At 36.3% G+C, this 25,706-nt stretch overlaps 1 protein-coding gene across 1 annotated transcript; it reads right to left on the reverse strand.

The window, feature by feature from the left end:
* Nucleotides 1–25,646, reverse strand: LOC120348874 (protein MEMO1-like). Its single transcript, XM_039433282.1, has 8 exons — nt 25,301–25,646; nt 22,320–22,401; nt 19,421–19,489; nt 15,086–15,198; nt 9,885–9,996; nt 4,688–4,907; nt 1,982–2,086; nt 1–257 (listed from the first exon to the last, which is right to left on the reverse strand). The coding sequence occupies exons 1-8, from the start codon at nt 25,344–25,346 to the stop codon at nt 117–119; spliced, it is 888 nt and encodes a 295-aa protein (XP_039289216.1). The 5' UTR covers nt 25,347–25,646; the 3' UTR covers nt 1–116.
* Between the last annotated feature and the right edge of the window lie 60 nt (nt 25,647–25,706).

Below are 25,706 nucleotides of genomic sequence, written 5' to 3' on the forward strand. Positions count from 1 at the left end.
TGGTAGTGCCGAAACTCGATGAGTGTGTAACTGGCTTAACACTAATGTTTTTCGTCCACACAGTCACACTAACGCGTTCTACGCTCGGTCCACACTTTAAACGAGGCAGCGTGAGGTTATTCGAATGTGAGTGAGGCGGCTGCGTAGCTCACACTTGAGTCACTCACACTCATGCATTGGCTAGACTGGGCGTACTTCAAAAACTTCATCGACATATTTTGACCATTGGTGCCCGATTTCTGCAGGTAGCTTGCTGCCTGTTGACAAAACATTCAAATCAAAACTCATTACAGAAACATTTTTAAAACTAAAACACGAATTAAATACTTGAGCAGCCAGCATACAGGGACAATAGTAGCTTCCACTATAGTCAACCGCACGAAAATAGACCGATGGAAATTGGAACAGATGGTTTCAACATTGCCAAATAAGAGTTGATCAACGTTGTCCACAGCTGACTATAAAGATAGAGAAACGATAACATTAGTAGATATCCCATGGTATAGGGCGTTTATGTCGCAACTTTTACTGTTATCCCAAGCCGATAGTTCACATAGTTCTTTCCTATGCAGCTGTGTGATGCTGGTAGTCTCTCAAATTGTGCCGTTCATACACTATCACCCCTGCAAAACAGTAAAAATTGACCATAATCGGCAGTATTCGTCTTGGGATAACAATAAAAGTTGCGACATAAATTCCCTATACCATGGGATATCTACTTACGCTATTGTTTCTCTATGCTATAAATGAGAGATCTATATCTATAATATAACTAGCTGGCTATAACACATACACACACCAAATCTGGCATGGCGTGGAACGGTGTGATAATGCAATCTCCATAAGATCAACACTTTGTATCACTAAGACGCACCTCCTCAGGTGTGATAAGCATTAGCTTAATCCGATGCATCACTATATTTTTATGAAAATTATCAATCAGTATTCACATTTATATGGACTTCCTATGTGCTTAGTTAGTTGTGCAAAATAAATAATTTACTAAAAATCAATCAATCCTAAGCATCGAAGACAGCGCAATTATTCAAAACAAAGCAATGTCTCTAGAGCATGCAAGTCTTTAACCTGAGGCCGCTGGATGGTTACACACAGAACAGTCATTTTGTTTTTACTGCTCTCTCTTTTACTGTGCTCTACATACATGTGTGCATTACTTACCAGTCTAACCTCGTATGAGTTTAATTTAGTTTAAAATGAAATTTCTGCCTTTGTGAAAACAACACTGAATGTTCGAATTAAAGTTTATTGAAACAAACTTCAAATAAATAGTTATGCTTGTCTTATTTTTCTGTTTTGGAGGGAACATTCATCTCTATTTTTTCCTTGCCCTATTACCATAGGTAAGGAAAGTATTGCTTTCCGAAAAAAATTAAGGTACCCAAATTTCTAAATTTCTATACGTTTCAAGGTCCCCTGAGTCCAAAAAAGTGGTTTTGGGTATTGGTCTGTATGTATGTATGTGTGTGTGTGTGTGTGTGTGTGTGTTGTGTGTGTGTGTGTGTGTGTGTGTTGTGTGTGTGTGTGTGTATGAGTGTCTGTGTACACGATATCTCATCTCCCAATTAACGGAATGACTTGAAATTAAATTTGGAACTCAAGGTCCTTACAATATAAGGATCCGATCACGTCACGGAATTGGAATAGTCCAATTAGAATTTGAATTGGTTTGTTTTTTCAGATTGGTTTCTACATGGATGCAGGTTGTATGAATGTTGCAGAATGTATGGGAATCATATTATCACGGTTCATGTGGGAATCTAGCTTCAATCTGAATAACTATTTTCACTCAACAGCACAGTGTTGTACTGTTATGAAAAGTCACTCAGTAGAAAATGTGGAAAGAGCCTTTGAAACACGTTGTGACTTGTCTGTAGCTTTTTGTTTCTCATCATTCATGACCACGCGTGCACTTGCACATATAATCCAATGTAATCGTAGCCTAATAAGTTGACTGACATACCTGTAAAAGTACACCAATTGGATGTCTGCCGCATATTGTGTTGCCATACTTTTTCAAGTATTCGCTAAACGAAGCTGGATTCAAGGTTTCGATTATGTCCATTGCCTGTTCATAAAACAATACAAAATAGTTATTTGTGCAACTAGTGCGCAAAGTGACAGTTTGCTGCATCGAAAGAAACGTTTACGCCCGAGCCGTAGGCGAGGGCGGAATGGTTTCTTGAGTGCAGCAAACGAACTTTGCGCACGTATTTCACATTAAATTTTTCCTACAGTTACCATTGAATATGAAAAGTGGGTAATTATGGGTAAAATTGCCTGAATAATGTAGTAGTGTTTGAATGGCGAGGCGGCTGTGTGGTGTGTGCTGTGGTGGCACTGTGCTGTCGTTGTCCTCCATTATAATATCTACTTAATAATTAGCGCGTTGTGCTTGGTTGCACCTCTGCTCACTATAGCAGCCACAGCAGTCACTGTTACCAACTTCATTTTGATTTTGCTGCACTGTTGCTCCATATAACCTACTAACTATTTTGCGTTGTCATGCTGCAAATCTGGAGTACGCAAAGTACTCACTTTGCGCACTAGTGCGGAAAAGTGATTCTTTGCAGCCTGCAATCAGTGCAGAAATGGTCACTTTTCAGGGTATCTGTAGGAAAACATATAAAACTCATTTCATTGTGAATATGAAGCTGCATATTAAAAGCGGAATTTACTCTCATCATAACCTGACTCGAATGTTCAAGTGAAAACAAAAACAAAATGTCAGTATAAAGATGTAAAAAACTCATATACAAATTGTAGAAAAAATGTAATTTTCTTTCTCATTTCTGTATTGTAAATACATTTTGAAGAACTTCAATTATTTTATTACAAAAGTTGTGCAACAAATTCAGTTTTTTTAGTACTTATTATACTAGACAATCGACAAATCTAGATCCAGAAGCCCTTCTAAACAATACTGATTTACAAATATTTGAATCAATGCGTAGAACATTGATATAAAAACTTGTTCACTATCTACCAATTATTAAAGTGACATAACTGAAACGAAGAAATGATTTTGTGTAAACCAATACAATTAATACGGTAATGTTGTATATTGAATAATTGTGAATCTTGAATCAATATTGTTAAAATATCGGAAAGGGTTAACAACTATGAATATCTTGGGACATTAATCTCTGCAGATGTGAAATTTGATAAACAATAGAGTTAGGAAAGCCAACCGAGTGTATTACCAGCTCAGAACCATTCTGGGTAAACGAGAAATAAGCCAGGGAACCAAAATAAAATATAAACTAATCAATATTCAAGCCAGTTCTACTCTATGGAACGGAATGTCTCACAATGTTAGAAAAACACAAGAGTAGAATTACCTCCTCAGAAATTAAATACGTAAGGAGGGTGGTAGGAAAAACTAAAAGAGACAGAGTGAGAAATAGTGTGATCAGAGAAACATTAAAACAGGAGGAGCTGATCACCACTGTTCAACGTAAAACCTTAGGATGGTATGGCCATGTAGCTCGGATGAGTGATGAACGAAAGGCAAGGCTGGTTATGAAGGCAAGACCGGAAGGAAAACGAGGCAGGGGACGACCACCACTGCTATGGAATCAGTATGTAGAGAGTATAGCAGCTGAAAGAGGAAAGACAATGGGCCATATGAAGAAAGTTGAGCATTTGCTTATACTTCTAAAATATGGAGCATATGCTTCATTTTCTATGAATAAACGTGAGCAAAACCTTTTGCTCATGCTCATAAAAAAATAGTTAAAGCATTTGCTCAAAAGTACTATTTTAATTTTAATTTATTGCATTGGCAATTACAGATCATAATTATAATAATATGATTGGGAGAAGACAACAGGCATAGCCCAAAGGCATAAGTAAAGGATTATGCTCAAAATTGTATGAATAAACTAGAGCATTTGCTCAACTTTTGAAGCAAATACTTCAAAAAAGGTGAGTCTAATCTGGAGCAGCTTTTCACCTTTTGCTCATAGTAAAATGGCTCAACTAATTCGTGTGAGTAAGAGGAAACTATACCAGATACGATCACAACCAATAGTTGAGAACTATAAAACTCTTTTTAGATTCAACCATGATATATATCACCATTATTCCTACAAAATAATAAATACAAAAGATACCTATCCAATATAAAGATAGCTATCACAGAATAGGAAATTGGCATTCAAGAAGATGAGAGTGTAGACGATTGTAATTATGAAGGCTTTTGAGATTATAAGATTATGCTGAAGATTATTATAGAGATGACATTTTTTCACGCTATTATTTCAAAATTCATAACTCAACTAACCTAAAACTTAATTCATAGAGAACAGAGCAGATGACCAGACCAAACACAAACTGTGTCTATACTTGCATATTTAGTGCTAACCTTTCGCTATAAAAATAAAGTAAGGCCACGAAGGCGAACCAGCTGATGAAAAATCTTTAAAATACGTGAGCATTTTCTCCAGAGTTCAGGAGCATAAGGTAAAAGTAAAGCTTATTCATATAACAATGAGCAAATGCTTATGCTTCTACCTAATGTTCATGAGCAAAACCTTATGCTCCATGCTCATGAGCATTTATATGCTCTGTTTTTATTCATATGGCCCAACATCATACACAACACAACTGTATTTTCCCTATAATTCATTAGATGAACTCATTTAAGTAATTCAAAGGATATACTCACGTTTTTATCTAATTTGGTAATTGATTGGTAGATTTCGCCCCAGGAGTTATCGTAGAAAGTGTAGCGGAACCGTTGGCCCCAGTGACAGAAGTCCGATGATATGATGAACAGATTCTGAGGATCGGCCAGATATCTGGCGAAAATGCGGCCGTAGAGAGCCTCTCGATCGGCACTCAGTGATCCGACCAGCACTGGAATTATGGTGAACGAGTCCTTGTAGCTAGAAATCAAATCAGAGGAGTTGATATATTTCAACCTAATCGTTAATCGGTGATGATGGAAGAATTACATGTGAAACTATTCAATGTACATTCAACGCTCATAGTTGAAAAATCTGGTGTGGCGCACTCACACAACTTTCCTTGCCGTTATAAAAATTGATCACCTGACGCTAGTGTCCCCGCGCATCTCAAGTCTACTATTCAAAGATCTGAGTCAGCTGGTAACAGGATAATAACGCTGGAGACACACGAGGTCTGCTATCTCTTCATAGTGAATGATTTAATAGAATCAACAGTTGCAAATAGTTTGCAATTGAATAATCACATTTTCTCGAATTCCGAGCTTATTTCATTTTAGGTGAAAATGTTACTGAACATTAATTGTAGAGATTTTCATGCTCAATCTTTTCCACTTGAATTTTTTTGTTTAAATTGTATCTGGAGCCTGATAATTAGGATCTAAATCAAACTTTGCATAGATGGGGCGGAGCTCCTGAAATTTTTACAGATATGGGACTTGTGGCAGTTGATATAGTTTATCAATGACTATTTAATGTATAAATTTGATCAAAATCGTTGGAGCCATTTCGAAAAAATCGCGAAAAACCCTGTTTTGAAAAATTTCCGCCATTTTAGCCGCCATCTTGAATTGCTTTTGATCGAAATTGTTCGTGTCGGATCCTTATAGTTTAAGGACCTTAAGTACCAAATTTCAAGTCATTCTGTTCATTGGGAGATGAGATATCGTGTACACAGACGCACATACACTCATATGCACACACACATACAGACCAATACCCAAAAACCACTTTTTTGGACTTAGGGGACCTTGAAACGTATAGAAATTTAGAAATTGGGGTACCTAATTTTTTTTCGGAAAGCGATACTTTCCTTACCTATGGTAATAGGGCGAGGAAGTAAAAAAGTACATTCGTCGAGGTCAACGCTAAATTTCAACAGTTTCAACGCTCATAAAAATTCAAAAACGTCAAACAAAGGAACAAATTATACGATTCTTATTGGAATCTTCTTCTTGCCAACCATATCCCTAGAATTAGATTTTGACTGACAGTTTTCTAGTTATCGACGTTTTTTTAAATATCGAGAAATCGATATATCTCGATAACTAAGGTCGATGTAAGAAGATTTTACTGAACATTTTTTGTTGCAAATTTCATGTAGAATCTATGGTTTTCACTGTTACACTTTTCGTGGGACACTATGTATATTAAATGAAAAAAGATATTTGAATTGAATCAATTTGAACAAACTGTCGACCCCGTTTTAAAAATCTTCAAGTTTTCCATTCTAAAGCATACAATCTGTTTTATTTACACTTTTCTATCTCAGTTAAACTTTTCTTGGGACACTATGTATATTGAATGAAAAAAGATATTTGAATTGAATCAATTTGAGCAAACTGTCGACCCCGTTTTAAAAATCTTCAAGTTTTCCATTCTAAAGCATACAATCTGTTTCATTTACACTTTTCTGTCTCAGTTACACTTTTCTTGGGACACTATGTATATTAAATGAAAAAAGATATTTGAATTGAATCAATTTGAACAAACTGTCGACCCCGTTTTAAAAATCTTGAAGTTTTCCATTCTAAAGCATACATTCTCTTTCATTAAAATCATATGCATGAATCTAATAAAAGTCTTGGAGGAAAGTGACGTAAAATTCTATAAGTAGGCTACAGCCACTTAGAGTCGGTTTGACTATTACAATGTATGGTTGCATATATTATAATGTGTTTCAATTGAATCAGCTGATAGTTTAAACTAGAATTTGACTATTACATTCCTGGAGAAAGCGACCCTTAGGGTAGGCACTAACGACAGGCCAAGTCTGTCGAGCATGAATGAACGGACATGTCTTCAACGAAAAAGACATACATTCACGTGAAAGGGTTTGAACGAAAATCAACTGTTTGACAGCAGTTACTAACATAAAAATCTGGTGTGGCGCACTCACACAACTTTCCTTGCCGTTATGAAAATTGATCAACTGACGCTAGTGTTCACGCGCATCTCAAGTCCGCCTAATAAAGAATTTTTACTTTCTTGTCCTATTACCATAGGTAAGAAAAGTATTGCTTTCCGGAAAAAATTAAGTTACCCCAATAGAAATTTCACGGTTTACGTTTCAAGGTCCCCTGAGTCCAAAAAACTGGTTTTTGGGGATTGGTCTGTATGTATGTATGTATGTATGTATGTGTGTGTGTGTGTGTGGTGTGTGTGTGTGGTGTGTGTGTGTGTGTGTGTGTGGTGTGTGTGTGTGTGTGTGTGTGTGTCTCTGTGTACACGATATCTCATCTCCCATTAACGGAATGACTTGAAATTTGGAACTTAAGGTCCTTTCACTATAAGGATCCGACACGAACAATTTCGAACAAATCCAATTCAAGATGGCGGCTAAAATGGCGAAAATGTTGTCAAAAACAGGGTTTTTCGTGAATTTCTCAAAAACGGCTCCAACGATTTTAATCAAATTCATACCTAAAATAGTCATCGATAAGCTCTATCAACTGCCACAAGTCCCATATCTGTAAAAATTTCAGGAGCTCCGCCCCATCAATGCAGATAGATTCCAATTATCAGGCTTCAGATACAATTGAAGCAAAAAAATCAAGTGGAGTAGATTGAGCATAAAATCTCTAAAATCTTTAAATTCGATAAAATGTGATTATTCAATTGCAAATCATTGTTGATTCTATTAAATCATTCACTATGAAGAGATAGCAGACCTCATGTGTGTCTCCAGCGTTATTGCCCTGTCACCAGCTGGCTCAAATCTTTGAATAGTAGACTTGAGATGCGCGGGAACACTAGCGTCAGGTGATCAATTTTCATAACGGCAAGGAAAGTTGTGTGAGTGCGCCACTCCAGTTTTTTTCATTTCATTCATTTCAAGTCTACTATTCCAAGATCTGAGTCAGCTGGTAACAGGATAATAACGCTGGAGACACACGAGGTCTGCTATCTTTTCATAGTGAATAATCAACAGTTGCAATAATAGTTTTCAATTAAATAATCACATTTTCTCGAATTCCGAGTTTATTTTCAATTTTAGGTGAAAATGCTACTGGTCATTAATTGTAAAGATGTTTATGCTCAATCTTTTCCACTTGATTTTTTTGTTTAAATTGTATAGATAGATTAAAATTGATAAATTGTTTAAATTGATAGAGCTTATCAATGACTATATCACGTATAAATTTGACCAAATCGTTGGAGCCGTTTTTGAGAAAATCGCGAAAAACCCTGCTTTTGACAAAATTTCGCCATTTTAGCCGCCATCTTGAATTGCATTTGATCGAAATTGTTCGTGTTGGATCCTATAGTGTAAGGACCTTAAGTTCCAAATTTCAAGTCATTCCGTTAATTGGGAGATGAGATATCCTGTACACAGACGCACATACACTCATACACACACACACAGACCAATACGCAAAAACCACTTTTTGGACTCAGGGACCTTGAAACGTATAGAAATTTGTAAATTGGGGTACCTTAATTTTTTTCGGAAAGCAATACTTCCTTACCTATGGTAATAGGGCAAGGAAAGTAAAAATATATTTGAATTGAATCATTTGAACAAACTGTCGACCCCGTTTTAAAAATCTTCAAGTTTTCCATTCTAAAGCATACAATCTGTTTCATTAAAATCATATGCATGAATCTAATAAAGTCTTGAAGGAAAAAGACATAAATTCAATAAGTACAGTCACTTAGGTTCGGTTTGACTATTAAACCCGTTTAACCAATGTATGGTTGCATTTATTATAATGTGCTTTAATTGAGTCAGCTGATAGTTTAAACTAGAATTTGACTATTACATTTTTGGAGAAAGCGACCGTTAAGGTAGACCAAAGACCTTAAGAGAAATAGACCCACAATGCCTATGCCTTCCCAATGATAGCTCTTACATGAAATTGAAGGCCGCCATTGGGGTATTTTAGCACGAGATATTATATCTATATATTTGTAATTTTATAGATTACAAAGGCACTGGTACGTAATAATCATATAGATTGCCCCCTCAATGGCCGATTTCAATTCCAAGTAAGACACTAGCGCTGCATGTGAGTCTATGCATCTTTAAGGTTTTTGGGGTAGTCACTAACGACAGGCCAAGTGTGTCGAGCATGTATGAACGGACATGTCTTCAACGAAAAAGACATTGACGTGGAAGGTTTTGAACGAAAATCAACTGTTTGACCGCAGTTTCTAACATAAAACGAACAACCAATAACAATAAAAAATCCTGTCGTCAAAGGCCACCCACCCTAAGGGCAAGGACAAGTGTGTTGAACATGTGTGAACACACATGCTCGTCTTGCATGCTGTCATCAGCGAAAGGTAACGACAAGACACATTTGTATTGTCGTTACTGGTCACTCTAACTAAGGACTAACGGACAGTTTGAAAGATATTTTTAAGATAGTTTTAGATATTTATTACCCAAGAACAATGCCCTAGAATAATAATTGAAGAGCTCCATTCCAAAACCTGATAAGTCAAAAACATAATTTGTTGGCAAATTGGGAAAAACTGTTGCTGAATCACTGTATGCTCTGTGTCAATGAATTCTCGCTGGAAGTTAATTCATCATTAGAAGATCAATATGTAATATTTTCAAAGTTGTTATTCAATATAATTCATCTAACCATTTTTTTAGAAATAAAACTGCTCATGCGCAGAAACATGGCATAGATTGGGAAAAACGACTAGTTGACTTGACAGGTTTTGGAAAAAAATTAATGTTTGAATGGTGATTACAGATTTAAGAAGCAGGTTTTGGCAAGAAACACACTAGCAAATGATAAAAGTCATATGTTTTGATGAGATATAACCTGAAAATCAGAAATCTGAAAAAATTACTTAGCAGGTTTTGGAATGGAGCTCTTCAATTATTATTGGTAGGGAGTTTTGAAATACTCTGTACATTCGAATTTTGAAAGTGAAACTTACTCTTGCATAACTTTGGCAATGTAAGGAAGATGCATTTCAATACTATGCTCTTCTTCATCCACGTCTATATTCATACGCTCAAAGTGGCCGGTCGCATCCAATTCAGCATACACTGAAAAAATACAATTAAAACGAATAAAAAATTTGAATCCAATGTAAATTATACTGCAGAGATTCCAACATTTTCAACTGTTTTTTTATGGAATCAAGCTGGATTGCCACACAACAGTGAAAATACAATTCCCATAAGTTCTATTGTGATTATTCATACTCACAGTGTGGGAATAATTTGATTGTATGGGAGAAGATGTTGTAGTATTTCTCCATAATTGAAAGAATAAGGCTGGGCACACACCAGTTAGTCAAGACAAGACAAGACATGATCAGACACGTTCAGTCACAATACTTCACATTGTTGCTCATGACGCAACTCACACTGATTAGTCATTGCAATTAGACATGACTTCATAAGCAACTATGTGAAGTATTGTGACTGAACGTGTCTGATCATGTCTTGTATTTTCTTGACTAACTGGTGTGCGCCTAGCCTTAGATGGGCCGTCCACTAGAACCGTTTTCGTCCGAAAACTACCGAACCTGTCTGAACGATCCCCCAACAAATAAAAGAATAGATTCTCAGGTTCATACGGCCGTGCACGGCCGTCTCCGGCCGATCAATTTTTCAATCCGAATTGAATGGGATTTTCAATCCCTATCCGGCCGAACTAACTAGTCGAGCTGAGACAACAAAATGTTCAAACCTAAAATTGTTTCACAGTCTTGTTTGTTTTAGTTTTTTGAAGATTTGTTCTGTTTTATAAAGTTGTAACTATGGTCAATGAAAATTTGATAAGTTTGGTTCAAGAGCATGTTCCATTGTGAGATATGGCAGACAAAAGATATCATCGTCGTGATGCTCAAAGGAATCTGTGAACAACGATTGCTGAGCAAATAGGATCGGAAGGAAAGATTATTGTAATGAATAACTAATTTAGTGGATATTTGTTTATTCAATTTTCAAAATCTAATATAATCATTGTTTATTAAAAATTTTGGTGACTATTATAGTATTTAATTCAATACCCCTAGGGTAACCGTCCACTGGAACCGTATTAAACCGATCCGTTCGGCCTAATCTGCCGGCCGTTAATTCGGCCGAATATGGTCGTCCATTGGAACCATTTACGTCAGTCTAGTTCAGTAGTTGGCTGAACTATTGAATAGATATTGAATTGACTACTATCATATAGCCACCAAAATTCTCCATAAACAATTATTATTTATTGAGATTTTGAAAAAATTAATAAACAAATATCCACTAAATTAGTTACTCATTACAATAATCTTACCTTCAGATCCTATTTGTTTAGCAATCGTTGTCCACAGATTGAACATCACAACGATGATATCTTCTGTCTCGCATATCCCACAATGAAACATGCTCTTGAACCAAACTTATCAACTTTTCATTGTCCATAATTTATTAAAACTTTATAAAACAGAACAAGTTCAAAAACAGACAAGACTGTGAAACAATTTTGAGGTTAGGATGATGTTGTCTCAGCTCAACTTCGGCCGGATAGAGACGGAAAATCCCATTCAATTCGGATCGAAAACTTGATTGGCCCGAGACGGCCGTGCGCGGATGTATGAACCTGTTGCAATGGACGAGCATCTATAGCTTTCTTTGTTGGGGGATCGTTCGGACGAGTTCGGTAGTTTTCGGCCGATGCTAGTTCGGACGAAAACGGTTCTAGTGGACGGCCCACCTTAGACGTTGATGCTGTATATACGTTGTATACGTAGTGGTATTGACGTTTTTATATAGTGGTATTGACAACATAAACATACTATTATTTCAATTATGAGTGGTAATAGTCAAATTAGAATAAATGGGAATTAAATATTCACTGTTCACTGTCGTTTGGGAATCCAGTTTTAATTTGAATTTCATGCTAGAAGTATTTATTAATTCCTTTATTTTCTCATCTTGCTTGTAAGATTTGTAGCCATATTGCTCTTCTTTGCTTCTTCGATCCTATCCGTCCATCCTATCCATATCCGTCGATCCTATCCATATATTCCGTCATAAATGTTGTATTTATTTCTCAACAGATCTTTGTTATTTCACATTTTAAGAATGCTCTACTTTCAACTTTATCCAACTATTCCACTTATTATTAATATAATTTTTTTTTACTTTTTTCATTCAAAATATAGTTTTGTTTTATTTTATTTTACTGAGTATTGCTTGTTAAATTATAATTTAGTATTGTATTGGAGGGTTAAGTTTAAGAGAGGGCCGACTGCGCCCTAACTTCGTCCTCCCAGGTATAAAATAAAGGCAGTCATTCTATTCTATTACAAGTCACTGAATAGGCCTGAAGTACTGTTTGCTCAAGAAAATCTAGTCTACAAACAATCGCAAATCACAACTGATATTTCTATACGAACAAAATTATTGTTAGTTAGCAAAAAATAAGAAAGGAGAATGCAAACAGTTTCAAGAATATTACAGATTAAAAACTGTGATATTGAGCGTTTTTCATGCGTTTTCTGACGCCGTTTTTAGAGTCGGCAGGGTAGGAGGCCTTTAGATTGGCTGATCGAGTTGGTGCCCGAAAAACGCTTGAAAACCCCCCGCTTAATATGGTCCGGCCCTTGAGTTTTGCGCTTACACTGGATGCGATTTCGTATAAATTTATCGATTAAATTTTCTCTCTCTGAGTTTAAGTTTTATTTTTTGTGTCATGTGTACTGTATTGTATTGTTTTTCTAATTCTCTCTTTGCTTACAAAAGGAATTGCATATATGCTACAAATGAATTACATTATGTTACTAAATGGATTACATATGTACAGTTAATTGTAGATTAATAATTACATGAATCATCTCTTTTTCTTTTGAGTTTTTAAATTATTATGAATTCATTCTAGTTTTTCTGCTCTCTTAGTATTTCACTCTTAGTACTTCTTCTTTTCGGATTGAAATTTTTTTTTCTAGCTTTTCATACATTCCATATGTTTCTTTTTTCTTTATTATATTTTTTCTATTTTCGACTGAATCTCAAGCCACTAATTATAGCCGACTGATTACTCGTTGCCATCGCTCAAACTACTTAGTTTTGCTGGTAACGCCAATGATAATATTATAGCCTAATCGATTTTTAAATGGAAAATATTTTAATTTTAACTTTTTGTAATGTATTGTATATGAGAATTTTTATATTTTTCACATTTGTAAAGTTTGTTTAATGATTTTGGCAATAAATATTTCTTTCTTTCTTTCAACTACTAACAAACTAACAAACTCATTTTTTTGCAATCCCGAAGTTTTAAAATGCATATACCTGTATGTGAGTGCTCACGCTGCCCTGCTTACGGTAATAATTGAAGGAAAATGTGCACACATACAGTTCAACTAAAAGAATTTTTGTTACTCAACACATTCAGTGTGATAAATGCTGATTTTTCCCCTTCAATTTTACCGGTAGCCTTGACGAACGAACGAATTGCTGTATGCTTCATGAGAATAAACTTAGTTGATCACAATTCATTCATAAATATCAGGGACCGAGCTTCGCTCTGGAGTACAAAAGCATAACAAATTTATTACGAAAGAAGAAATTATAATAACATTCATACACAAATGTTCTATCTAATCACAATAAATTGAGATTAATTCCCAGAGGAATGAAAAAATTTCCCTCACAAAGGTCCAGTTGCACAAAAGCCGGTTAAATTTTAATCATGATTAACTCAGAAAAGACCATTTCAAAAATATGGATCTACTGGAATTAATCAGGATTGAAAATAACCCAGCTTTTTTGCAACCGGCACTGAGTACCTGATTGAATGATTACAAAAGTTCAACAGCTGAGTCGTAATATTGACATAGTCCCACACACATGAACTCGCTCACTCACTTCCATCACCAACAGACGAAGAAATAATAATTATCAGCTGTTTTCCCAAGGATGAATAATAATTATTCTTTTAATGTCCTTCACCGAGTTTTCCCAGGGATGGGACCTAGTGCAATCGAATCTTTATATTATAAACCTACTATGTTCTGAATTTAGTGAGAATCGTGAGAGCCGTTATCGAGATCCGGTGAAATACAAACATCTAAACATAAAATCTGGTGTGGCGCACTCACACAACTTTCCTTGCCGTTATGAAAATTGATCACGTGACGCTAGTGTTCCCGCGCATCTCAAGTCTACTATTCAAAGATTTGAGCCAGCTGGTGACAGGGCAATAACACTGAAGACACACGAGGTGTGCTATCTCTTCATAGTGAATCATTTAATAGAATCAACAGTTGCCAACAGTTTGCAATTGGATAACCACATTTTCTCGAATTTCGAGCTTATTTTTAATTTTAGGTGAAAATGTTACTGAACATTATTTAGTGGTAGAGATTCTCATGCTGAATCTTTTCCACTCGAATTTTTTTTGTTTGAATTGTATCTGAAGCCTGATAATTGAGAATCTAAAATCAAACTTTGCAAAGATGGGGCGGAGCTCCTGAAATTTTTACAGATATGAGACTTGTGGCAGTTGATAGAGCTTATCGATGACTATTTCAGGTATAACTTTAATCGAAATCGTTGGAGCCGTTTTCGAGAAAATCGCGAAAAACCCTGTTTTTGACAACATTTTTGCCATTTTAGCCGCCATCTTGAATCGCATTTGATTGAAATTGTTCGAGTCGGATCCTTATAGTGTAAGGACCTTAAGTTCTAAATTTCAATTCATTCCGTTGATTGGGATATGAGATATCGTGTACACAGACGCACATACACACATACAGACCAATACCCAAAAACCAGTTTTTTGACTCAGGGGACCTTGAAACGTATCGAAATTTAGAAACTGGGGTACATTAATTTTTTTTGGAAAGCAATACTTTCCTTTCCTATGGTAATAGGGCAAGGAAAGTAATGAAACGTATAGAAAACATGAAATTAGGGTACCTTAATTTTTTTTGGAAAGCGATACTTTCCTTACCTATGGTAATAGGGCAAGGAAAGTAATAAACAGTAGTTGCTCGTTTAATAGTATAAGATTTACAGTGTGATCCTAATTATAAAACTGAAGCAGATGTAAATCATAAGTATTTTTAATTTAGAATCGATATAGTATTCAAGAATCGATAATAGTATCTAATTATAATCGATAATTGAGAATCGATCGTACCTTGAGAATCGATTTGGAGATCGTAAAGCGGTGTCCGATACTTCTGTACAGTTGATAAGGCGCATCCAGGGAGACGTACGTTATGGGATGGCCCGAGGATGAATATTCGTTGACTGTGAAACATTATCAATTCATTATTCATGTAAAATAAATGTGGACGAATGTTCCAAATGACAATTTACAGACTCAAGTCCAAAACTGGTTCCTAATCCAATTTATACAACACTCCAAATGACTGTGGTTTATGTATTGCAATTCCAAATCAAACATTGATCAAAATATTGCAGAATAATTGAACACATTTTGTGGAGGTGACAAGAACGGAACTTTGTTTTTTCAATAATAGTATTTTTTTAAAATTGTAGTGTGTGAATTAGGTTATCATTTACATAACCTCTAGACTGTGTATTCCAAATTAAGGTTTAAAGCAGTTTTGGGCGAATGCCTGTTGTTTTTACCTGCATTGTATCTAGTCTATGAATAAATAAATAAATAATGAAAAATTCCACAATATCAATACCTATTCAACAAATTTTATCAACACTGCTAAACTCATAAAAAATCCCCAAGATTTGAAAGAAGGCTAGATAATGAATGAAAAAGACTGAGAAATTGACAAAAGACCACTGATTTATTGATAATTAGAAAGACTGGTTTCAGTTATTACACCATTGTCAATCTCTGATAAACTCAGATTGAATCTCCCCATTGTTTATCAGAGATTGACAATGGTGTAATAACTGAAACCAGTCTTTCTAGAAATTTGTGGTTTTTTGACAATTTCTCAGTCTTTTTCATTCAATATGAATAATTACCACAATATCAACTTCTCAACTACACAAAAAAAGGCTAAATAAAATAGAGATGAATGTTCCCTCCAAAACAGGAAAATAAGACAAGAATAACTATTTGTTTGAAGTTTGTTTCAATAAAATTTAATTCGAACATTCAGTGCTGTTTTCACAAAGGCAGAAATTTCATTTCAAACTAAATTAAATTTATACGAGGTTAGGCTGATAAGTAATGTACACATGTCTGTAGAGCACAAACCAAATAATCCCCAGAAGCGAGCCTGGTGGCATGTGGAAGTTCCATTTATCGTCTACACGGCTGCGTAGTTTGAAGGCGTTGAGTTCATCCAGTTTGGTTTGGTTAGTGAAAGTATGGCGTCGTGTTCTGGTGTTATGTAAACGCGAATTAAACAACGCGCAGTTATCGAATTTTCAACTGCTGAGAAAGTGAATCCTAATGAAATTCATTGTCGTTTAAAGGCTGTTTAATTCTTGATTATTCTCAATAATGATCAATGAAGTCGTCCCCTTCCTTACGGTAGCACTTCAAAAATTGTTCACATCATTCCGATCGACGCTGTTTATTCTCGTCGGTCAGACGGCATGCTACCAATCGTGCACAGATTTTATGGTATCTCAATTGTTCAATAATGACGCCGACACGTTTCTTGGATATTCCAACTTGGTTTGCGATAAGTTTATGCTGTTGAGTGATTTTGAATCAAGTCTTCGACAAGTTTACAATGGCAGTGATTGGACGTCCGCTGCGCGTTTCGTCAACAAATGAGGGTTTTCCAGGTTGGCAATCTTCACATCTATCCATGTTAGACCTATCAACAGTATCGTCACAATAAACAGCATTTGAACGATGATAAATCTCGCTAGGATTCACTTTATCAGGAGTTAAAACCAGTTCAATAACAGCGCGTTGTATAATTCGCGTTTACATAACACTAGAACACGACTCTATTCTTTCACTAACCAAACCAGACTGGATAAACGCAACGCCTTCAAACTAGACAGCCGTGTAGAGGATGAATAAAACTTCCACATGCCACCAGGCTCGCTTCTGGGATTATTTGGTTTGTGCTCTACAGACATGTGTCTGTACCTCCTTATACCTTATGTGACATACCTTATGTCCTTTCCCCACACTTGTGGAATCGATGGCGTCATTGTCACAATAAAAGTCAAAACAACAAAAACACTAATCTATCAAGATGGCAGCGATCAAGATAAAGCACACTTAATTACCATCTTAGGCCTTGCTCTGTGACTTACTGGCAAATTAGCCAGATAGTATTTGAGACAGGTCATCGTTTAAAAATTCCTGGACATCATAATAAGCACTGGCTCTCAAAAAAAACCGGTCACAACCCTCTCGAACTTGCTGGTATCCAACTGCTTCACTCCTGTTGAAGAAGCGGAGAGCTGCACTCCTATAGCATACCCGCGATCTCTGGAGGCGCACCCTGGGTATGTCAAACAGCATTCGATGCCTGGTGTTATGGTAATGTACATCAGTCAGAGTCAACAAATTTTGATATACATGAGGCAGAGAAGAAGGAAGTGGCTGACTACTGTTAGGATACCCAGCTTGCAATGTGCATGATGTTCACTTGCAGTTATAATCCTAGAAGGCTGTTTTTGCAGCTTCAGTATGTCCACAACCTTGGCTGAGTGGCCCCACATGAGTAGACCATGGGAGATATAGCAGTGGAAAAGTGCATGATATACCATGACCAGATATGCCTCCCGTCATCTGACCCCTCAGCTTGAGCAACAGGGAACAGATTCGGGACAGTCTCCTAGTCACCTGCTGGATGTGGCTAGCCCAGCTCAGTTTCAAATATAATACACAACTACTACCATAGCCACCTCTAATACAAGGCCCCGGCCTACGATATTGCAACGTCGCAGTGTAGGCCTAGAATCTAATACATGATTGGTGGAAAAGATTAAAAAAAATACCACTAGCTGATCTTTTTCACCAATCATTTATTAGACTCTAGACCTACGCTGCGACGTTGCAATATCCTGGGCCGGGGCCTTGTATTAGAGGTGGCTATGCTACTATTTATCAGCCTAACCTCGTATCAATTCAAGTTTGTTACAATGTGGTTCATTTCAAGTCCAAGCGACAAGCTGATTCAAATCAGTTTACGATGTTACTGTGCAAATAACCCTTAGAAATCTAGCCTAGCCTACTTATTCTTAACACTTGTTTTATAACATTTATTGGTGGAACTAGCTTACCCGGCGAACTTCGTACCGTCAAAAAGTCAATGTATCTCATGTCACACTTGACTTTATTTGGTGAATTATAAAATTTATCCGACAATCAATATTTTTATTTACATCTCAATACGGACTTCCTATGTGCTTAGTCATACAGCTTTTATTATTCCGAAAACATATTCTTCTCAATCAATTGGTAGTAATATCATAGAGAAACAATAGCGTAAGTAGATATCCCATGGTATAAGGAATTTATGTCGCAACATTTACTGTTATCTCAAGCAGATTACTGTCGATTACAGTCAATTTTTACTGTTTTGTTGGGGTGATAGTGTATGAACGGCACAATTTTAGATACTACCAGCGTCACACAGCTGCACAGGAAAGAACTACGTGAACTATCGGCTTGAGATGACAGTAAAAATTGCGACATAAACGCCCTATACCATGGGATATCTACTTATGCTATCGTTTCTCTATGGTAATATCTATTAGTAAAGTGTTGAATTAAAAAAAATAGGTAGGTTAAACCAGTGTTTCAAAGAAGAATTTAATGTTTTCATAGTTGTTGATTGTCAATAGATGGTCCAGGGAATTAAATTAAATTTATCTCAATTCAAATATTAGATATAGCTGTTTCAAAACCAACCTTGAGTATCTCAATTGCAATTCTATCACTTTATAAACTTTTAAATACTATCAATACATGAAAAAACTTATTTTCTCTGTTGACTCGTTGATAAGATTTTTCTTCACACGTTGAATGTTTCTAAAATTAATAACACTTTCTTTACTCATGTTTCTTTGCATGTGTATTATTTTTTTGGCAGGTCAAACACAGAACACAGAAGTCCAACCAAAAATATTGTAAAATAAAACTTTAATACAGTAGAAATTTTGGAGCAAAAAAGTTACTGTGACGGGATTTGAAGCTGCAACCTATAGCATCAGAAGCACTATGCACTCGGCTATTCAGGCTTGGAAAAAGGGTGCTAATTTTTGTGATCTTGAAAGATTATCATCTTTTGGCATTATCATTTCATCATTATCATGTTTTGGCGATTCTAAAACATGGGTTTGTAAAATTTATTAATAAATAATTAGTCCTCCTATTGAAATTTCTTGTCAGAAACCATCTCCAATATTCACACAACATATTCCCAAAATTTCATGCCGTTCTGTCAAGTAGTTTTCGAGTCTATAGGGGACAAACAAACACTCAAGTAGTTTTCGAGTCTATAGGGAACAAACAAACAGACATTAATTTTTATATTTATAGAGATTGGTGGAATGTAGAATAACTTACACTACAACAGGGCTGATTTGTCGATAGGCAAAGGCACTGCAAGCTCCACAGTAAGAATATCCTGCATGTCTGCAATGAAAATAAAGAATGGTCAGCATCATAGGACTGTTATCAGAGTAAAATGCGCTGCTCATGAATTACAATTAAACTTATATTCTCAGATTCATTGACTGGAAAATCCAGCTGTGGAACTTTTTCTCAAAGTTGTTAACGTAATTGTAATTGTTTGGAATTCTATAAACCAAATAATAATGTAAGCACAATGTGCCTTCACCAATTATGTAAGCAGGGAAAAAACTATGATAACAAAAGAGAACAGAAATACTAGAACTTTATTTAATTGGTATCTTTTGGTTTACATGGTTGAAAATGATAAATATTAATTTTTCTCTATTCCAAAAAGGTAAAATATAAATATATATACAAACACAATATTAAAATTTGAATTTAATGGGGAAAACAACTCGCTGCTGCTTACGATTCAATCCTTGTGGTTATGAAAATTAAGATCAATGATCTCATCCAGTAGTCACCTACCTTTCGAATATGGCTTCCCCCTTTGCATCCACTGGTTTAATCGCGACTTTACAATTAGTATTTTAAAAGAACAAAAATTAACTGAACCAATGAATAGACTCAGAACCCGTCTCCCTTAATAATACAATTATTTTCAAACTGCCCGATCTGTGACAGAATAACTGTATTATAAAACGGAACGAAATCTAGCCTTCTTCACTGGATCAGCCGGACATTACTGACAGTCCTAACGAACGAGCTCTGCCCCAAAAGCTAAATTTTGGGTATTAATATAAACTCAGTCAATGCCAAACATGAAAGCCATTTTAAGTACATATTTTTATCTGTCGCACAGGCGGCACGTTTGTTATTAGAAACAAAGAGAAGCTACGTTAATATTGACAACAAATAAAATGAACAATCTTTCTTCCGATGACAAAGATTGTTCAAAGACAAAATACTGTTCATTGAACGTTTAATTTAAAAACTCTAAAATCCTCTAAACTCTAAAATTGTGTTCTACATCTGGTTCAGTTATCCAAAGGACATATTATTCATTTTTTTCTGTTTTCAACCAACTCGGAAAAATTTGTCCTAAAAATAGCCAAGACGGCGAATATCTCCCGAACCGTGCTTTTGACGGGAAAATGTTACTGAACCAAAAGTGCTTAGAATTCAATTCTACATCATAACCAGTAATAAAAATTGCTTGATCCCTCCTCCCTACGCCGCGGGGGTGTAAGTCGTACCAACTGGTGCTCTGTAGGTGACAAGTAGTCGGGGTGACAACTTGACGCCAGCGTGCAAGGTGTCATGTAGGCGTGAGCCATCCCCGTCTACTTGTCTCCTTTCTAAGGAGGTGTCAACTAGGCGAGGGGACACCCTGACGCGAGGGTGCGAGGTGTCAAGTTGTCGTTTACGGTCATGACTAGTTGGCACCTTTGGTCCAGTAGGTGTCAAGTAGTCGGGGGGACAACTTGACGGCAATGGCATATTTTTACGAGGGTACAAGTAGTCGCCTGTGGCCAAAATGACCAGGTGTCAAGTAGTCGGGGTGACAACTAGACGGCGACCCACTCGAAGTGCTTTCTTCTGGAGCATCAGCACACTCTTGCAGCCCGCCGCATGCCCCCACAGCAGATGGGAATGGAAAATGGCAAAGTATACCAACACCAGATATTTTCCGCTGAGAAGGGCTCTGAGTCTATGCAGCAAGTAGATTACTTGTGGTGCAAAGTCCAACAATGTGGCCTGCCCATGTCAATTTCGAGTCAGGAGTCTGTACTACTATTGTTAATTATGTGTGTTATTTACGGTAATATACAAAGTGTTTCAAAAGAAGTGTCGAACATTTTAGGATATTGTTCCTGGATGATAGGAGACTACAAATGTCCTATTTGAAGTGTCCACAACTCAGCGGTTATCCTTATAGCTGCCATTTTGTTTTTTTCACTTAGGAATTTTTATCTTAAGAACGAAATGTTGTATTGATCTGAAATTTGGCATGATTATTAAATTTATGCTATAAAGACTCAACTTTAAAAAATAGAATAAAAAATGATATAAATATTCGAAATGGCGGCCATTTTACATTTTTGATTGCAAATTTCACGAAAACCGTTCACTTTACAGAAAATTTACAGGAGACAAAAGAGTTAGCAAATTCCAAGGATATCTTATTTATTAAGATTGGTCGAAGAATAACAGTGAACTTAATCCTTTTCGTACTTCATGCATGACCATGAACAATCTAGATTCTAGATCATCTGAAAAACATTGTAAAATCAGCTGGATGGCCATATGGAGCCATACTGAGTTTAAAAGCTTCATATTAAATACAATTGGAATATTAGAAATGTAATATTGATTTTCAAATTGTGAAAAGTGGTCATGCATGCAATACGAAAATAATCAATTTCTATGTTATTATTTGACCAATATTAATATATGAGGTATCACTGAAATCTTGATGAAATTTGCTAACTTTTTTGTCTTGTAAATTTTCTGTAAAGTGAACGGTTTTCGTGAAATTTTCAATCAAAAATTTAAAATGACCGCCATTTTGAAAATTTACATGGAAAGGTTTTTATTTTTTTCAAAGTTGAGTCTTTATAGCATAAATATTCATGCCAAATTTCAGATTAATACATCATTTTGTTCTTGAGATAAGAATTCGTAAGTGAAAAAACCAAAATGTCAGCTATAAAGATAACCGCTGAGTTTTGGACACTTAAAATACGACATTTGTAGTCTCCTATCATCCAGGAACAATACCCTAAAATGTTTGACACTACTTCTGAAACACCCTGTATTTTACATCATTTTGTAAACTGTTTATTTTTAAAGAGAAGAAAACTTTATTTGATAATTGCAATTTACTTACGGAGCTATAATCGCTCGGGCAGGACCATGGGTAAGTTCTGCGGCGTTGAGCCAATTCTCCAATTGTTTGTTGAGATCACGACCTAAAAAATACAGCATACAACATAAAAATCTTAGAAGTTATCCTACAAGAAGACAATACTCAAAAACAGAATCCAATAAGTCGTTTAACTAAGACCGGTATTGGATTGAGATTGGGACACGAAGAGTCCCAGCGAGCCGAGGGACATCAGATTAGATTTATTGCATTTATTATACTAGAAACACTACATTTTATAGATTAGACACCAGGTTATCTCACTAGGGTAACCAGCACAGCAACCTCTGTTGTCCCATCTTACCTCACATACAAAAACCACTAATGTCCTAAAATAATAGGGGTCTTAGGTCTAAAGGTCACGCTATAAGACCCGTATTTAATTGGGACACCAAGTGTGTGAGCAAATCACGAGGGTTTAGTTATTATGGCGTGATTGCATTAAGGAAAGCATATTTTGTAAACCAGCTGGTATTTTACTCGGATCGTCAGCCCGACTACGACTACATAAAACAGGCACCGCTTGTGGCTCACTAATGATCAGTTAGCTAATACACTTATACACTTTATCTTCACCAATACCAGCGGAGCCAGATAGGTTGTGTCAACATAATAAGAATATAACTTTTCTTGAAGCTAATCATGAGTATAAACTTGAGTTATCAAGATGGCATGGTCACTTCAAAGAACTCATATAACCCATAGAAAGGGTTTTCCTTAAGCCAACACTTGAGCTTAGCCTTGAATGCATGGGTACTCAAGGCTGTTAACCATCTAGGCAGCTTGTTAAAGATTTTTAGTGCTACAGTAGGAAATGAGTCCCTTGTACTACTTAGTCAAGAATAAGGAATGTCAATCATGCAACCATTCCGAGTGTTATGACTATATAAGTCTCTCCTCAAGTTGTACTTGTCAAAATTTACCTTGACATGGAGGGCACTTAAATATATATAATAATTAAATATAGTCAGGTGTATAGAGAGATAGAGCGGTGTCTGCAGTGTTCAAGGTAACCACTGGAGGTGATGATGCGGACAGCTCTCTTCTGCATTATTAAAACTTTTTGGCAATTAGATGCATGACCCCAAAGCTGCAGCCCATAGCCCAGGATGCTGTGAATGAGGGCATAGTAGACAACAATCAGGTAGGGTCTGCTCACCAGCTGTGTCAGCTTCCGTAGTAGATAGGTCACTCTTGCCAGCCTCTTACACAGTCCCTCAATGTGACAATTCCATTTCAGTTTAGGATCGATGATAAATCCAAGGAGGGACACACTCCTTGTGATGATCAGGGCTATGTTGTGCCAATGAACAGAGCAGCCTCTGAGTCTTGCCAAGATTATTGGAGCTTATTTGTTTCCAGCCACATCCTAGCTTCTCCAAACACAACTTCTGCCACCTGTAGAGCCTGAGTTAGATTCCGACCAGAAGAGATTAGGTTATAGTGGTGTCATCTGCAAATTTTAGAGCCCTCCCTTCTAGGTTCAAGTCATTTATGGCAATCAAAAACAGAAAGGGACCCAAAACTGAGCCCTGTGGAACACCATGTCTGATGGGCAATGCCTGGGACTTGGTGTCCTAATGGAATCCTAATGTAATACGGGTCTAATACTTTTTCCTCTAATGTCTAATCAATGAATGCATGTTAAGGACACCGAGGGTAGTCATGTGCTGAGGGCTAATCATCATGTGCAGACTACATGGTGGAGACTGGACACTGACATACCGCGCTGCAGAATCAAAAAGTGGAAAGACTCCTTCCCAATATTTGCACTGCGCATGTACAATGACCTGCCTGCTAGTGTGATGAACCTGCAGTGTATTGCTTTTAAAAACATAGTTGAGATCTGACTGGAGAAAAACCCATTCTACTCAGTCAATGAGTATTTTGATGCATACAAGGACAATATAGTTTGACCTGTCATTTTGCTTTTTTTGATGGCATCCATCCAGTTAACTGGTCATGAATGTTGAAGGAGAAATCAAGGAATAATGAAAGTCAACAGGTAACCCTTTGATACAATGTCCATCAACTTCTGCATAAGGTATGTCTGCGATAGACCATGCTGATATGCTGGGCCCAAGACAGTGAAGAATCTACCATGAGTTTAAGAATTTTACCACCAATAAACTGTCCCTGTCTTCAAGAAGGGAGATCATGAGAGCCTTCGTAGCTCTAGGCCGATCTCCAAAACGCCTGTCTTTGGCAAGGTAATTGATGGCAGTGATCAAGCCTCACCTGGGGCTATCTTTGAGAAGAATGTCCTGTTTTCCAAAATAAAGTTTGGCTTGCGAGTTGAGAGATCGACAGTGGGTGCAGTAAACCATGTAGCTGGAGCGGATTGATGCAGTCTTCGAGAATTGTGAGACTCTCGCTTTAGAGCTGTATGATCTGAGCAGATCCTTCGACTGTGTTGACCATGGCATTTTACTCAGAAAGCAGAGTTTCTGTCGTTTAAGGGACTCAGCACTTTCCATCTAGGGCTCTTACCTTTCTGGAAGGACTCAACTTGTCTTCCTCAGTGGTTCAAACTCCCAGACTCTTTTGATGAGCATCATATCATATGTCCTAGCAGCTTCAGCAATAGAAAACACTCTGGACAGTCTCTTAGGCGCCTGCTGAATGTGGCCCAGCTTATAGTCTTGTGTCCAGCTCAAGAAAAAGTCTAGTATCTTTTACAGGGTCTTGATCTCAATAGATGATAATTAGCATCAAGATTGTTAGACTGTTTTGGAAAGTTGAAATAAATTTATCTAGTGATACACTAAATTCTTACGGTTATATTATATAGTAATCTTTTAAAATTTATCAAGTTTAAAATGCTATGTATAAAACTAAATATTTATAATTAATGTGATTTAAAATAGAAAGTGAAAGTGTGTACGTTAATTATTGTCTGAAGAAAATGATCTAGGTTATACAATAATAAGATTTAAATATCTTACTTGAACTCAGGTACCAGCTGCCTGCATGAGTAGCTCTTCTAGACATCTTGAATCAATCTGATAAGTCTGCAAAACAAATATACAAAATAGAAAACAAACGTTTACTAAAAATTTGGGTTCCTTGGCTAAAGACCCTACCAAAGAACAAAAGATACCCTAAAACCTTTTGGTTTTCGTTTGGGTAATTTTCTATTTCTAAGCAGTGCTACCATAACAATCTACATTTTAGAACGATATCAATCAAATCAATTTGAAAAGAATAATTTTATTTACAGTACGTATTGTTGATAAACTCCCAAAGTATCCGTTAATCTCACAACCACGACACTACTTCTTGTATTTAATTAAATGAAATTGCAATTTGCAAAATTTGAAATTGAAAAAGGTTAATGAAACAGCTGTTCTC

Source organism: Nilaparvata lugens, chromosome 7 (genome assembly GCF_014356525.2).
Source record: "Nilaparvata lugens isolate BPH chromosome 7, ASM1435652v1, whole genome shotgun sequence".
NCBI classification, from domain to species: domain Eukaryota; kingdom Metazoa; phylum Arthropoda; class Insecta; order Hemiptera; family Delphacidae; genus Nilaparvata; species Nilaparvata lugens.

Bases quoted from the DNA above. Each gene is read 5' to 3' on its own strand.
- LOC120348874 (XM_039433282.1), bottom strand. From the start codon at position 25,346: ATGTCTAGAAGAGCTACTCATGCAGGCAGCTGGTACCTGAGTTCAA. The intron at 22,402-25,300 runs GTAAGATATTTA...TGTATTTTTTAG, and splicing joins CAGCTGGTACCTGAGTTCAA to GTCGTGATCTCAACAAACAA. The intron at 19,490-22,319 runs GTAAGTAAATTG...TTTTCATTGCAG, and splicing joins GCCCGAGCGATTATAGCTCC to ACATGCAGGATATTCTTACT.